We start from the raw sequence: 14,826 nt of genomic DNA on the forward strand, positions 1-14,826 counted from the left end.
GTATTGCATAAATGCCATCTTTTGACTGTTCTCTCACCGGAGTCTCAAACCACCTAGAAAAACAGAAGATAAAATCATGATGCTAGACTTTAAGTGACAATTTGTATTGTCACTATGTACAGTTGCCAGTAGCCCACAGCCATCTTTCTCATCTTTCTGGTAATAACAGAAAAAGATTTAAGACTAAGATTAGCTGGAGAGATAAGAACTGAGGAGAGGCAGCAGGAGACTCTAGTAATGACATATGAGCAGAGAAGAAAGTGAGAGTTACTGCTTTGGCTCAAACACGGTGCCTGTTGTGAAGGAGAATTAGCATCCCGAAGTTAACCTTACCTCCCTTTGCGAGACACCTGTTTGGGTCTTTTTTTCCCTCTTCCTGTCTTCTTCCCTGCCAACAAAAATCTCTCTGATGCAAACTAAAAACACACGCTGAAAGTATCAGTGTGGGAAAGGCATGAGGTTGCCCATATGGCCAATACTTTGGTTTGTGATGTGCACATAGGACGCAATAAATACTTGCTTTTGCTTAGGCAGGGGAGTGAGAGGATGGATTTCAGCAAAAAGAAAAGTGTGTTGTTTTTCATCCTTGTAATTATTTCTGTTTTCTGCTTCTCTAGCTTAGTCAAATTTTTAATTCCTTCACTGATTTTAGTGTTTTTCTGTATATGCTTGTGATTTAAAACACAAAAGCAAGTATGCTGTTAAGTAGGGTCCTTGGGGTATGTTAATGTACCAGTCTTTTTTTCTTTTAATCTAGGATCAGAACCTCTAAAGTGTTCATGTTTGCAGTTTCAGCAAAGTGTCCAGTGTGCTTTTGTCTAGTGTTTAAAGCAGCTCCACTCCAGCATGGTGAGCAGTGTCTGCTGAGGCAGAACTGATCCTACAAGATCAAGTGATGTTGTGATCAGGAGACAGATGAGGCTGGTAGAGAGCTATCAAGGCATCTCTTTACAAGGTATCTATGGCTACAGAAGGCAGTAGACAGCTTCCTTGCTTTCACATATTTCAACTTGTAGGAACTTACTCATTAAGGCCGGGTCTGTTCACCATACTGAATTTCTCAAGGAATTACAGCTTTGCTTCAAAGGATTTTCTTTTTGTCATTTCCTAATTTCAGGAAGTCAGACAGAACACCATTTTACATGTCCTGTGTAGGCAAATAACTGCTTTGAACACCTGAGATTTCTTTTTTAAAAAAATACTTACAGAAAGATTGAGAATTAAAATAAAAACCACAAAGCTTCAAACTACAGAATATCCTGCTTCCTGCAGGAATCAAGGGTTAATTTTTTTTATTTAAGGAATGAATAAATACTTATATATTCATTATATATAATATATACATTTATTTGAATACAAAATAAACTTTAAAAAAACTGTTGTCTTTTTGTGTCGTATTTGTAGCCGACTGTCCCTAGTCAAAAACAGGACCAGAATCATGTCTCATCTTTTCTATTCAGCAGTGAGTGGCTAGCTATAAGTCATAGTTATGATCACAAAGAGCAGGTATGATTGAGCAATATAAAGTCAAAACTATATACAAAGGGAAAAAAAGGAATTTTACCTTCCTTTCCCTTTTCTCTATAGCTAATGCAGGGGAAAAATCATGGCATTCTGTTTTAAGTACTGTGTTAGAAAATACCGTGGTTTTCAATGCTCTTCTTTCTTTGCATTTTCAGCTTTATTTCTTAATCTTTTCTCTTAAAGAATAATGTGGTAACTTGTTTTCACACCGATGCTATGTTCAATGCCTTCTATACAAAAGCAGTGGGTGCTGTCAAATGTAAAGGGTTGGTGTATCTGTAATTTCTTGATTTCTCACAGATGGCAAAATCTTCCGGTGAAAATTTTTGAACTCATATTTGTGCACCTCCTCATCTTGATTGCTTTAGAAATTGCAGTGAAACTAATAAATTTGGAAGAATAAAAATTATATCAGTGTTTAAAAATGATTAGGTTTTAAGGTTAATTTTAAATGCCCATCTTTGAAAATTCTGAATTGCATTATTACTCTTCAGGCTGCAAATTAAGCCAGTGAAACTCATCTTATTGAAACGATCCTGAATTACCCATTAATTCAGTCTTTACTGTTTTGTGATTTATTGTTATTCCTTTAAAAAGCAACAATGGAAATGTGACAGTACTACGCCACTTCCTCCAAGTATCTGATGAACTCTTTAAAGTTTTAGGAACTCTATAGATCTCTCTCACACACACACATGCATGCACACACGCACACGCACGCAGAGTTGCTGACAAAGATGCCCCTGCGGCATCACTTATGTGAAGGCTTCAAGGAAAAAATTGAGGACTGGCTCTGTCTATGTACAGTAATGAATATGCTAAGAAGATTGACCAAAGTAAAGCAAATCCAGTTCTCCCAGTTGGCCTTCATGGTAGGTTAAGGCTCTGATAATCCCTAGCTGAGGAGAAGAACAGAAATCACTAGTTAAAATTTAAGAGGGTGAGAAGGCGGGGGAAGATTACTCAAGACATTGTAGACATTGTGAGGTTCAGAGAACATAGAGGAGCATATTTTTTCATTTAAGAGAACCTTCTGAATGTTGCATTTGAACAAGCTAAGCAGCGTATTCAGGAGCAGTATGCTTGAAATGGCAGTATTTCAGTATTTCAGGCAGAATGCCTGAAACAGCAAAAGTGACTGAAATTGCTGGAGAGAGCCCTGAAGGGCTTTTGTGGTGTTGAGGGTGCTGGATGGAGGGGTCTCCACACAGTTTGCTGTCTGTATTTGGATCACAGGTGGCACTGCTTTCCCTGAAAATAAACTGTATCCTTTCTATAAGTTATTTTGCAAAACATCTCAGAACTTTGCTGTCATCTTCAGGTGTTCCTGCCAAAGCTGCTGGGAAAACTCATGGTATGCACTGTTATACGTTACACATGTTATACACTGCCTTGGGGTGTGCAACAGCTGGGTCACAGGCTCTGTGTCTGAGAAATGGAGTGAAGCAGAGAACTTGGATGCCCATGGTGTGCTTGAGAAGGTTGAGCCAGACTGAACCTGGGTGCAGTTCAAAGATATAGAAACATATAGACCAAAACACGGTCCGACGAGTAGCCCAAGAAAATAAGTCTGCCCCAGGCAGTGGGGGACTATTTAACTGCCTAATAGTCTCTTAAGTCAGAGTATAACATATTTGTTTTAAGGACTGCAGACCATAGATTCTCACTCATAGACTAGCACAAGAGAGGAGGGTTAGACGCTGGTAGATATACAACAGTTTTCACATTTTGCCGTATAAAGCACGCACGCAGGTATGTAGAAACGCATGGGGATATTTGCCGTTAATGTCATTGGGGGCAGTTGTCTCACATCAGGCAAAATGAGACAGACAGATATACTCAATCATATTTCATGGTTCATTTTTCTCATACATTAAGAAGAAAAAAATCCATAAAATCATTGGTTAATGCATTTTTAAAAGCTTCAACTAAAAAACACATTGGCCTGCCTGCTAACAACACTGTTCTTGTCAAATGTAACTGTTCTGAAGTACAGTGTCTCCTGGACCACATGGAGATAAATTTGCATGAGACATTCACTGTATATCTGGACAGTAAGTGTGCGTTTCATCATACTGATGTAGATGTCTAATACGCAGGATGCAGGCATTTATATCTGAGCTAATCATCTAGCCTCCCTTTATAGTCAACAAAGGGAACAGGCACTCCCGGAGTATGATTCATCTTGTCTAAAATAGGTCAGATGAATTGTAGCCTCAAAGTGACTGTTTTTCCTCATTGACTGTAATGGCAATCTAGGGTGAGTCGCTGAGCTGTCGATGTCTATATCAGAAGTGTGGCGGCTTGAAACCCTCACCACAAGATGAGTCATGAGAGCTCTGTGTGGTTGTTCTTTGTTATATTTATTTGTGCATTCATAGTAATGTTTAACCGCAGAAGTGTGAAGTGACACTGCATTAAATCTGTAACTGCTACCCATATCATCTAAACTAGAGTATGGAAGCACTGGTAGTATTATTCTTGCTGTAATTAATTTGAATAGACCTTACAGATACACACTACAAAGTGTTGAATAATATTGCTGTTTTCTAATAGCTTAGCTCATTGCTGCCTGCACATCGATGATTTACCATGGTGAAGTACACCTTTAATCCTACTGGTTAGCATGAAATTTTGGGCAAGACGCCCATACCAACTTAAATGGGGAAAAAAAGGCTACTCTTTGCCTCAGTGTTTCTGAACTGTTCAGATTCAATTAAATAAAAAATCAATGGAAGAGCTTTTGTATTTCAGGAGAGCACTGTGCTGATAGTAAGGAACTAAAGAGGTGAATGGAAGCTTATTGGACAGTCTGGTGTTTGACACTGGAGTAAGAATTTCCATGTTGTGCAAAGCAGTGACTGACAGCAGAGCTCTAGTAATACAGAAAATTTTCAAGAGATACGCACTGAAAGTTTTCCAAAGCTGGTGCTTTAACCATGAAGTCACATAAATAGTTTGATACAATGTACTAGGGCTACTAGCTATGAATTATGAATGAATTTTGCTAATCACCACGGAATTCTGATTGCCCAACCATTGATTACCTGCTGTCATTTGATAGTGTTTAGAGAAGATTGCTAAATATAATAAAGCATCCCATGTAGGCTTTGGGAATTATGATCAAAAGTTGACAGAATAACATTAAGAATTCTGGAACGTATTCTCATGAGCTTAAAGGAATAAATAAACCTCAATGAAAGTACTGGAGAAATGAAAAACTACTGACAATTATAAGGACCTGTTATGTCATGCAAATTCTTCACCTTCAGCCTGATTAAAGGTCTTCAAGCACGACAGAACAGAGCTTGAAAACTGCCAGGATTATTATTCTGTAATGCCATGGTGAAGGTAGTGAATATTTTAGAGACTTACTGAGTATCCTTGCTGTCAATTTGTAGTGATGTTCCACCTCTTTGAGGTACCAAAGGGTGGTGTTTATGCAGCACATTTACTGTTCCTAGTAACTGGCATACTAATGCAGTGAAGGTCTCCAGAATTAACAGGAACGAGGCATAGAAAGACCTCAGGAAGATGAGAAACCTGTTCTCTAACATCTTGTTAATAAACAAATGATCACTGTATTTTGGCTTTGGGAACAACCCAACAACATTATTCTAGAGTAGTTGTCAGAGTAAAGAAATACTACGTTTCTGAGTAATTACTGTTTGAACCCAAGCTAGTATTACACAGTATTGTACTATTGAACTGCATAATAGTCTTTTAAGTCAGAGGATAATATATTTATGTTAAGGACTGCAGACCAGCTCATAGACTAGCACAAGAGAGGAAGGTTAGACAGTGGTAGATATACAACAGTTTTCACATTTTGCAGTAGAAAGCACACATGTACGTTCTTTTTCAAGAGTCACTCTGGTATTAAATGGGACACATTTAGCATGCTAAAATAATTTGCTACATTTTTCCTAATAATTTTCAACCTATCTGACTAAACTGAAACAAACATAAACCCTGCACAAAATCTGCCAGAGTGAAACCCCAGACTGGACAAGTTTCACAGAATGCTGGAGCCTGGTCTACCCAATTTTAACAGTAATGTAAAAGAGCACCAAGTTCAGATGAGCCAGGATTCCTTCTGTGGATTCCTAATTTGCTTTCCAATTGTAAAAGCTGAATTGCAAAGTATTGGAAATAGCGTTTGTTTTTCAAAACATCCAGCAAATTAAACAGATCAGTCTGCGTTGTGCATTGCTAGCTATTTGAACAAAAATCAGCAAGTAAAAACAATATATAACAGAACAAAGTGATAACTAAGCCAGATGACCTTTTTCTCAACTGCACTATGCTATATGGCTATGTATACATGATTCAACTTTGTTTGGTATAGTATGGGAATGTTCCACTTGTATTACAGTATGGTATCTTGCTAGTTCTATGTTCTAGTGATGCCTCTCTTTCTTAGGGTTTGTTTGGTAACCTCCTGCTCGTGTCCTACTAGCAATGCAAATGAAATTTCATTCAAATGAAAGTACAGAAAGAACACTTGAAATGAGATTTGCTTTTTCTGAGAGTCATGATTTTCTTTTGATGAGTACACTTGGTAAAATGTGTTCCACCCACCCGCAGCCCCCCTGCCTTCCCTGTGTTTCACTGATAACGTGACCCACCACACTGAAGCACTATTATTTCCTGAAAGGCTGTAGGCAAGCATGATGATGAGAAGACAAAGAGGGAAGTAAATGTTAAACAGAATGGGAGAGAAAGGAATTGTGCATATGTATGAGGAAATCAGAAAAAAAAATGGTAAAAAAGGAAAGGTGTGGTTAAAGTTGGATATAATAAGGGGGGGAAATAAGTGCATATTCCTTTTAAAGTGTATGCATTATAGAATACAGAGGAATAATTCTACCCACATTGTTACTCAAAATTTCCACCGATTTCTGTGGGGTATGAATGTGGGAAATGAAGATAGATTTCAATGACATTAGCGTGAGTTTAATGTTAGTATAATGGAGTTTATATTTTGGAAAATGTTTGAGAGTAGGCAAAACAATCCTTTTCAGAAGTTGTGTTTAAAAAATATCTTTGCTTAAAGGAAGGACAAATCAGAAATAAAAAGCAAGGATATTTTATTTAAATAGAACTTAACTGTTTTTAACATAATTCTAGGAGGTTTTTTGGCATATATTTATATAAATACTCACACACACTCTTTTCATCAATCTGCACTTTCCACAAGTATGTAAGAAAATGGTATTTAAGAACAATTCCTTGGTGATAACGTTTACAAGAAAAGCTAGTTAGATTTGTAATCAAAGGAGTATTGTGGACAAGAAAATTATCCCAGCAGAGGAACACCAGTCCTTCTCAAATATATGATGATACTCTAATTGACTTCAACAGGGATGGATTCCCTGCTATATGCCTTTTTTTCAATGTAACTTTGAAATCTTCCTCGTTGCCAGTCATATCACTTCCTTGAGCAACCACTTACTTCAGTTTTAGCTGGAACTCACCTTGAGTGAACCATCAGCAAAAAGCCTGTGCATCACTTAAGTTCTCGTGCACTGATAAATTTCACTTTTTAACCTGTCCTAAAGGAGTTGTTCATTCAAGTCTCCCCTTCAGAGTTATTAATGGAAGGAAATACAGCCTATTTCCTGAGGTCATATTTTATACACTCATGTTTATACATTTTTAGTCTATTCAAAATCTTCAGTTTTGAACCAACTGTGATATTTTGCTCCTGACAAAGCATCAACTGGTGACAAACAGCTTTGGCCCTGAACACATGCCTGATTTACATTCTGTAATTTTGTCCCATGAAGCTCTTTATTATTCTATATTGTCTCTACCGTGAGCAATATCCCACAAGTCATTGCCAAATTGAGCAAGCTTTGGGCCTAATTGTTACAGAAGAAAGAAGACCGCTTGTTATTAACAGATATGATAGGTGAATAATAAAGCAAGAACTTGGGCAACAGCATTCATGTATTTTAGCATGTTGGATGAATTTGGAAGTGTGGAAAATCAGAATGCTCTGGGGATATTCTGCTTTTTCTTTACCCCCAACTACTTCTTAATCACAAAGTTAAGTAATCTAGTATTGGCAAATGACAACTGAGTGCCCAGTTTTGCTTATGAGACTACATACTAAACACCCATGCCAGACTTTTCAACCAGAATATGAATTTATCATTTATGTTGTACCATTTGTCACTTTAGAAGTGATAATTTTCATCTAGAGTCTGGTCCATGCCCTAGGGAAATATTTAGACCTGTACTTACCTTTATTGATTAATGTACCTCCTATATTGATTAATGTACCTAAAGCCATTTACGTTTCCTTTTGGATCAGAACAGATTTCTCAATCAGTACAAGTTTTTCATTGAATATAATTTAGTTCAGGACCATAGAAAATGTAGAGTGATTCACAGAATTTCTAGGTGTGGTGATGAAACTTCTAAGCAACTGCAAAATAGCAAGCAATCTGTCATCTGTGGCACTGACCTTCTACAAGTATAGCTGGTGAGAGGGAAAGACAGTTCGAAACTTACCTGAACTGGCACTGGAAAAGACCCCAGTCTGATTTAGAATATCTGAATAGCTATTGCATGTCACATGAATTTCAGAGGCCTTATCTGATCTATTGTGGCGGGCTGTTGAAGCTTCTTCAAAATAATTCATCTAATTGCTTTGTGCTGTCTGACATACCAGTTTGCACGAACTGGTACTAATAACTGGGGAGTATGAGTTTAGTACGTAGCTGACTGCAAGTCTTGGGTGGCAGATACAGACTTTAAAAGAAAAATTCCAAGGCAAATTATTTTATAGTTTTGTTAGAAAATCATTGTGACATTATTATTACTGAGAACATTAAAAATTGAGTTTGTCTGTTGCATCATATTTTATTTAATGCATTGCCATTCTTTTGCACTCCATTGAAAGGGTTCTTGCTAAAGAGTGTACTTACCTCTTCTTAAATCTCAAAACCATCCTCTTTGATGTATTAGCTGCCATCAGTCATATTCTTCTTTCTAGAATCTCATTTTTTCTTGGTTTTCCGTGGCTGCTTTACTTCCCAGATCTCCTCTTAGCTTCCTGATCATCACTTCAGTAAGTGCTTTAGAGGGATATTTCTTGGTACACCTCCACATCATCTCTTCCCTTTTTATTTGCAAATACAGCTTCAACTGCTGTCTCTGTACATGCAGCTCACAAACCTGCTTCGTTAATCCAGACCTTCTCTTTCCCATCACACCAAGGTCTCTGTCTCTCAGATGGTCCCTTTCGAATGGTACTGGCTGTGTCTCCACCAGCAGATAGTGTGGAGTGGAGAAACAGGGGTAGATCAGGAAAGCGAAAGAGGTGGTGCTGAGGACCTCAGGCCCACATTGTGTGCATTGTGCAGAGAGATTATTTCAGACTAGCCGTGATCTAGTACCACAGACTGGATGCCCGCTAGCAGTTGAAGCACTGCTTAGAGCAAAAGCACAGGCGCAGTCTTTGCACATGGGGTTAGGGTTAGTTTCGTCTGAAAGTTCACGAGCTCCAAGACTGCGCTGTGACGCAAACTACAGCCCAGTAAGTGGAAGTATCCTTCTGAAAGAAACACTGCATGCTTTCTGCCATGCTTCCTCTCATACTTAGAGCTGTCTTTTGGCAGATGCCTATAAAAAAATGCTTGAGAATTATTTGGGTATTAATGTACTATGGCACAACTTGCCACACTGACCAGTTGCCGGCTTTTTTTAATTAAATTGTAAATTTTTTGAGATGTCATCTTCTCTTTTGCTAACACTGAAGCAGCTAGATAATAATCATTTTCTTATAAATGCAAATATATGATTATGATTTTATTCCTATTGCAGCTCATCTACTGTCATCTCTTTTCTATTTCCAGAAGACTTCTCATGTCTTTGTTGTATAAGACATCTGGTCAGTATAGCTCAGCTACAAGCCAAGGATTGTAAGAACTGTTTCAATTAGCATAATCTCCCAGTCACAAACAGTACAATCTTTGTCATCGGAAAGGAGAATTATATAAGGTTGCTTCTAGCCATTGTAGTCATTTTGGAGTTGTGTGGTTGGGGGAGGGTGTATATTTATTTTTTGTGCAGTTAAAGTGCAGAATTAAAATGCCTCAAACACTGTTTTCTCATTTACTACTATGCATTCATTTCATCACTAGGATACAGACCTATATTTAGTAGAGTGGTGAAACTGGCCAGTAGTGGCTCTGGTAGCGATGCAAAAAATGCTAGAAGATGTGAGAATGACCACACTGTCAAAACAACAGCATTGCCAGGTTCAACCATACCAGCAAATTTATAGGAAAAGCTGCAAGGTAGCATTAAATGACACAGGAGAAACCCCTCTATTTAAGCTCTATCATCCTGAAGACTGACCAGGATGTGTGTCACTGTTCGCTTCTGCCTGTAAGTCAGCGTGTCCCCTGCTTGACCAGGCTAGCCTCCGTGAGACTAGCCATTATTTCTTGTGCCCCTGTGTCCCCAGCCATAAAGGACTGTTGAGCATCTCATGGGCTGGGGTTTGGGTTTTGTACGTATCTTAGTAATAACTGTGTAAATTAGGAACTAGTGTCAAAGAGGAAAGGTATTGTGAGAGTGAGGGAATGGGCACTGTTCAACTGGACCAGATTCCCGCTCACCGCTCAATATGGTTACTCACTTAAGACTTCTGGACTGCTCTTCAGAGACCCTTCCATCTTTCCCTTGACAAAACACAGTTGCTTAAGGAGAATTCAGGCTGCCAAAAATATTATTCCATGTATTTTTGTGGGTCATACGGGTTTTGTGTGGCAGATCAGGTCTTTGGAGACCTAGACAGCAGCCTTACACATTTACTCTTCTCTAGCAGACTTCCCATTCTTCCCTAGCAGGCCTTATTTGTCTCTAGAAGACTTTCTTTATCAGTAGTTGATATTTAGATTTATGAGAAAAAAAGGTCAAATATTTTTCTTAGGTGTTGTCATCCTGAGGGTGCTTACATGAGGACTCAGCTTCATTCTTTCAGACTTTCTGAAAGTAGGCCCCGTACTGTTCTGTGCTACTTTCTCTTATGCAGAAAGTAAGAAATATTTTGGGTCTGCTAATACGGATGAGCCACTTTGAACTGGTAGCTTTGCTCCAAAGAATGTTTGCAACTAAGATGGAACCTCTTGTGTGTGCGTCTGTTGTATGTGTACATGCGCGGTTTGTTCATACTTTGGGATTTGGATCTCTGAACGGCAGTGTTGTTGCCTAGCTGAGGCTGGTATAACACAAGATTCATACAGTATGTGTCGGTAAAGCTGATTTAAAACTTAAAATGACCATCAGTGTGCCCCTTTTGGTCACTTATTAGTCACTGTTTATACTGACCTGTATTCCTTTTTTTCCCCCACTCAGATGTTGCAAGAGCAATTGAGTTACTGGAGAAACTGCAAGAATCTGGAGAAGTACCAGTACACAAACTACAGTCCCTAAAGAAGGTGCTGCAGAGTGAGTTTTGTACAGCTATCAGAGAGGTATGAAATTGAGATTTTTAGTTATTTCTCAGAACAACATCCCTGTCCTGAAAAGAAAAGTCTGTCTGCCTTCCAGTGCTGGAGAAGCAGGAGTACCTTGTATGAAGGGTGATGGATGTGAGATGTGTCTGTAGCTGCCTGCTACTGTGCGGAATGCTGAAGTTACTGAAAAGCAGACAGAACATTTGCGTCAGCAAGGCATCAAGCCTGAGGCAATTAGCCTTGCTAGGGAGAAGGGGTGATTAATTAGTACTTTAGTATTCTGCTCATGCTGTTTCAGGGTCTGTGCTAACCTGTACAGCACTGTGCTGGGATATGGGGACATGCCAGGTTGGGTCAGTGAAAGCTCAAATGCCTCTCCTTTGAGCTCAGGTGTGTGATAGGGATGTGCTGATAAAATCAGAATGCTGTGAGAGACAAATGGTGCAAGCACTGAAGTTAACTGAAGCCGACAGGATTCTTGCTATTGAAGTCAGTGTTTGGGTCCCAGTAGGCCTTGCTCCACGTGTCAGAAATCCTTGTCAGATTGCTAAAACTGTGATCACATCCCTGCCAGCCATGGTCAGGCCCTTCCTAAGCTCTGCCCGGCAGTATATAAATGATGATTGTTTTCTTCTAGTCAAGCTAGAGAAGAAGCACCCCACTTCCTACGTGCATACAAGCAGTATCTGTAAAGCAGTTAGTTAAATTACAAGTACTTCTGTTAGAAGTTTCTTAGACAAAAACCATGAGTTAATACAACATTGTGTCAGACTTCTTACCTACTAGACTAAGTGCTGTTAGCCTGCCAGACAGAAGCAGCTCTAAATGCCCTAATGAAGGCAACATCTTTTCAGCAGAAAATCTGTAAGAACTTCTGTTTCGGTTTATCTGTTTAGTGCCTGGAACTAATCCTCCCTCGCTGAAATCAATGGGGAATCTAATGTTCCCTCAATGGTAGCAGAATTGAACTCCTGATAACTAGGCAACAGCAGCACATTGATTGAGTGGACTGCTGGGTGGCTGGAAGGAAGAAAGAGAGGACCAGACATTAGTTTAATAAGCAAAATGCAACACACTCTTTGTTTTATGGAATATATTCTTCAATGTGAGAAACACAGAGAGGCTTCCACTTAATTAAATGGCAATTTTTGAGGCTTTTTGAAGGAAATAGTGTTCCATGACAATAAATAATGGCACTATGTACCCTGAAAAGCTGATATTCTGACTAGCGCTTTCATTTAACCAACTAAATGCTTCTTTAATTGAGCACAGAGCATTGAAAAGTTGTGGGGTTGAGTGGTTTTTTTCAGATAGCAGAGCCTGGTACTCCAATTGTTAAAGGCAACTTTCAGTCTTTGCAGCTTCATCAGTGAAATCTTACCAAATTTATATTCATCTCTGGAAAACAGTCTTAGCAAATGCAAACACAAAGCTTGTTGAAACAGGTACAGAGTCAAGGAAGTAGGAAAATGGCTTAGACAAATGCACTTTCAATTCAGTGAACTGAAAGTAGATTTTGACAAAATCATCTCAGTGGCACAAAAGGTCTTTATAGAGTATTGTGTAAAGGCTTCCTGCACATGACAGACTATCTAATTACTGTTAGATTCTTACAACCAAATAATAGCCACTTTAAGAACCCTGGAGCTAGTTGTTACACAAGAATTGAGTGATGATAAATGAGCAGTTAGATCAGTTCTACCAACTTCATAAACAAAAACATTTCTTTCTTTTAAAATATTTAATGTATTTTATATATATTATAACCTATCTATCTAATGTATCACTATCAGAGAACAGAATTTCTACACCCCAAAAAATTATTAATGCCATTCACCACTATGTATGTAAATGTTTTCTTAGAAGACATCTTCAAATATAAAAGTCTCAGTAACAAATTTTTTCATTTAGGGAGAGTGGGAGAATTGACATAGATACATTGCTAGTACTTAAGGTTGTTCAACATGTGGCTCCTCTTTTCAGTTACTTACATTAAGCACTTGGCAAATATTTAGGCTGTAACTCTCTTTTTTTCCAGCAGTTGAGGAGTTGTTGGAAAACTGCAGAAAATAATTTCTTCCATTTTTTAAAAAAACTAATTAGAAAATTGTGGGATATTTTGGTCACACTACATTGTTATACATCTCCAAGCACTGCAGCAAGGGCTTGGAGGATATCTGGGTTGGGTCTTGCCGTTAATCAGGGATGCCCTTCTTGCATGTCCTTCATGTACACTGGAGTTTGTGAAATACTGATAGCTACTTTATTGAACAGCACGGGTTTTTTTCTGAGTGTATTTGAGCTTGAGATAGCCAAGGCTAGACAAAAATCTCCCTGCAGATGCTTCCTCCCATTGTTTATCCTCTCTTATCCCAAGTGCAAGACATGAGAGTGTGGCGACTAGCTTTTAATTCCTCTATTAGCACTCACATAGACTAGAGGAGAAAAGATGTTGACCTTACAAGTGAAGGCATGACAGTCAGTTGGAAGTAACGAGAAAAGTGGGATTTGCTTGGAAGACAAGAGCCTTCCTGGAGAACACAGTGAAGCAGGCTGGGTGTGAGCAGTAGGTAGGAGTAATCGAAATGGGATGAGGAGCAGCAGCAGGCTTTGTATTAGTATGCAAATTCTGGAAGAGGCTGCTTATTATATGTATGCAAAGATTCAGATCTGCAGTGTGGTGTGTTCATCGTGTAATGCAAGATCTGAGCCTAGCTTTCTTTCATCAGAAGATCTAGTAAAAGAGGTTAAGGCTGACTCCTGTAGTCCTATAAACTCCATAATGGAGGAGCTTTGGAAATAAACATTTTCTTTTCCAGTAAGAAGTTATGGACACTTAACGATCCAGTGAGTTTGATTGTTAAAATATGTCCCAGAGAAACTCAGTATTGGGCTGAGTGCAGGTGAAAGAATCAAAGATAAGTATAATCCACACAGTGTTGATCAAATGTGACTTGTCCCTTCTGTGAGTAGGAATTCTTTAACTACAGAAGGAGGAGGTCACTTTTATGATCAATTAGCCTTTAAAAGTATGAGTTATTTCATTAGATGACATACATTCCAATCTAATGTGTAGGAATCTATTAAATGGCTGTAATGAATTGTATTTATGGGAACTTACTTAGTAAATCAACCCACTAGTTCAAATCCCCACACTAATATCCCATAGAAATAAAACCTTTTTAAAGTGACTGACTGAATGAAATTTGAGTAGAAGTACTTCGGCATTTTTCTAGGATGCTATGTCAGGAAATGGTGATTAATGGTTCTCACTTAGCTAAATATAAGTACCACCAACTGAAATATTCTGTCTGGCACTAGGCAAGAATACGTATTAGCTCTGAAAATAATGGAGGTAATTGAAGTATATAATGGCCTCAGTATTTCCTTTTCACCTGAAGACCCCTAGACCAGAAAACAAGTTAACCGAAGTCTGGTCACGTTAAAATTGAGTTTTGGAAAAAAAAAATTAATTGTGTTTTAAAATTACTTGTTTCAAAAGCTCCCTAGCTACATGAAGATTCATTAGCTTTCTATAGCCTTGTCACCTGGCAAAAGATGCATGAGTCTTGTCCGTTATACCATTAAGTCCTTTACCCTTCCATGCGTGTTTGCTGTTTATTCAAAGCTGCTGTTATGTTATAGTCTTCTGATTCCCAGGGGGTTACTGGAATAGATGAAGGGCAAGGCTGCAAAAAATGAATGCATAACTGAACTACTGAGAAGGTACGTTCACGTGCAGCTAGGTAACCTGAATTGATACGGTGACTTTGATTGTTCTAAGTCAGTAAAAAGGAAGTTATCAGAACTGTAAGATAAGATGAACTTC

At 38.5% G+C, this 14,826-nt stretch overlaps 1 protein-coding gene across 3 annotated transcripts in view; it reads left to right on the top strand.

The window, feature by feature from the left end:
- Window positions 1-14,826, top strand: part of LIN7A (lin-7 homolog A, crumbs cell polarity complex component) — a 98,182-nt gene that overhangs the window by 56,653 nt on the left and 26,703 nt on the right. For all 3 annotated transcript variants that reach the window (XM_075057989.1, XM_075057988.1, XM_075057991.1), the window contains exon 2: window positions 10,897-11,015. In XM_075057989.1, coding sequence (XP_074914090.1) covers window positions 10,897-11,015 — 119 coding nt within the window. The remainder of the gene's footprint in view (window positions 1-10,896; window positions 11,016-14,826) is intronic.

This window comes from Buteo buteo, chromosome 26 (assembly GCF_964188355.1).
Source record: "Buteo buteo chromosome 26, bButBut1.hap1.1, whole genome shotgun sequence".
Lineage (NCBI taxonomy): Eukaryota > Metazoa > Chordata > Aves > Accipitriformes > Accipitridae > Buteo > Buteo buteo.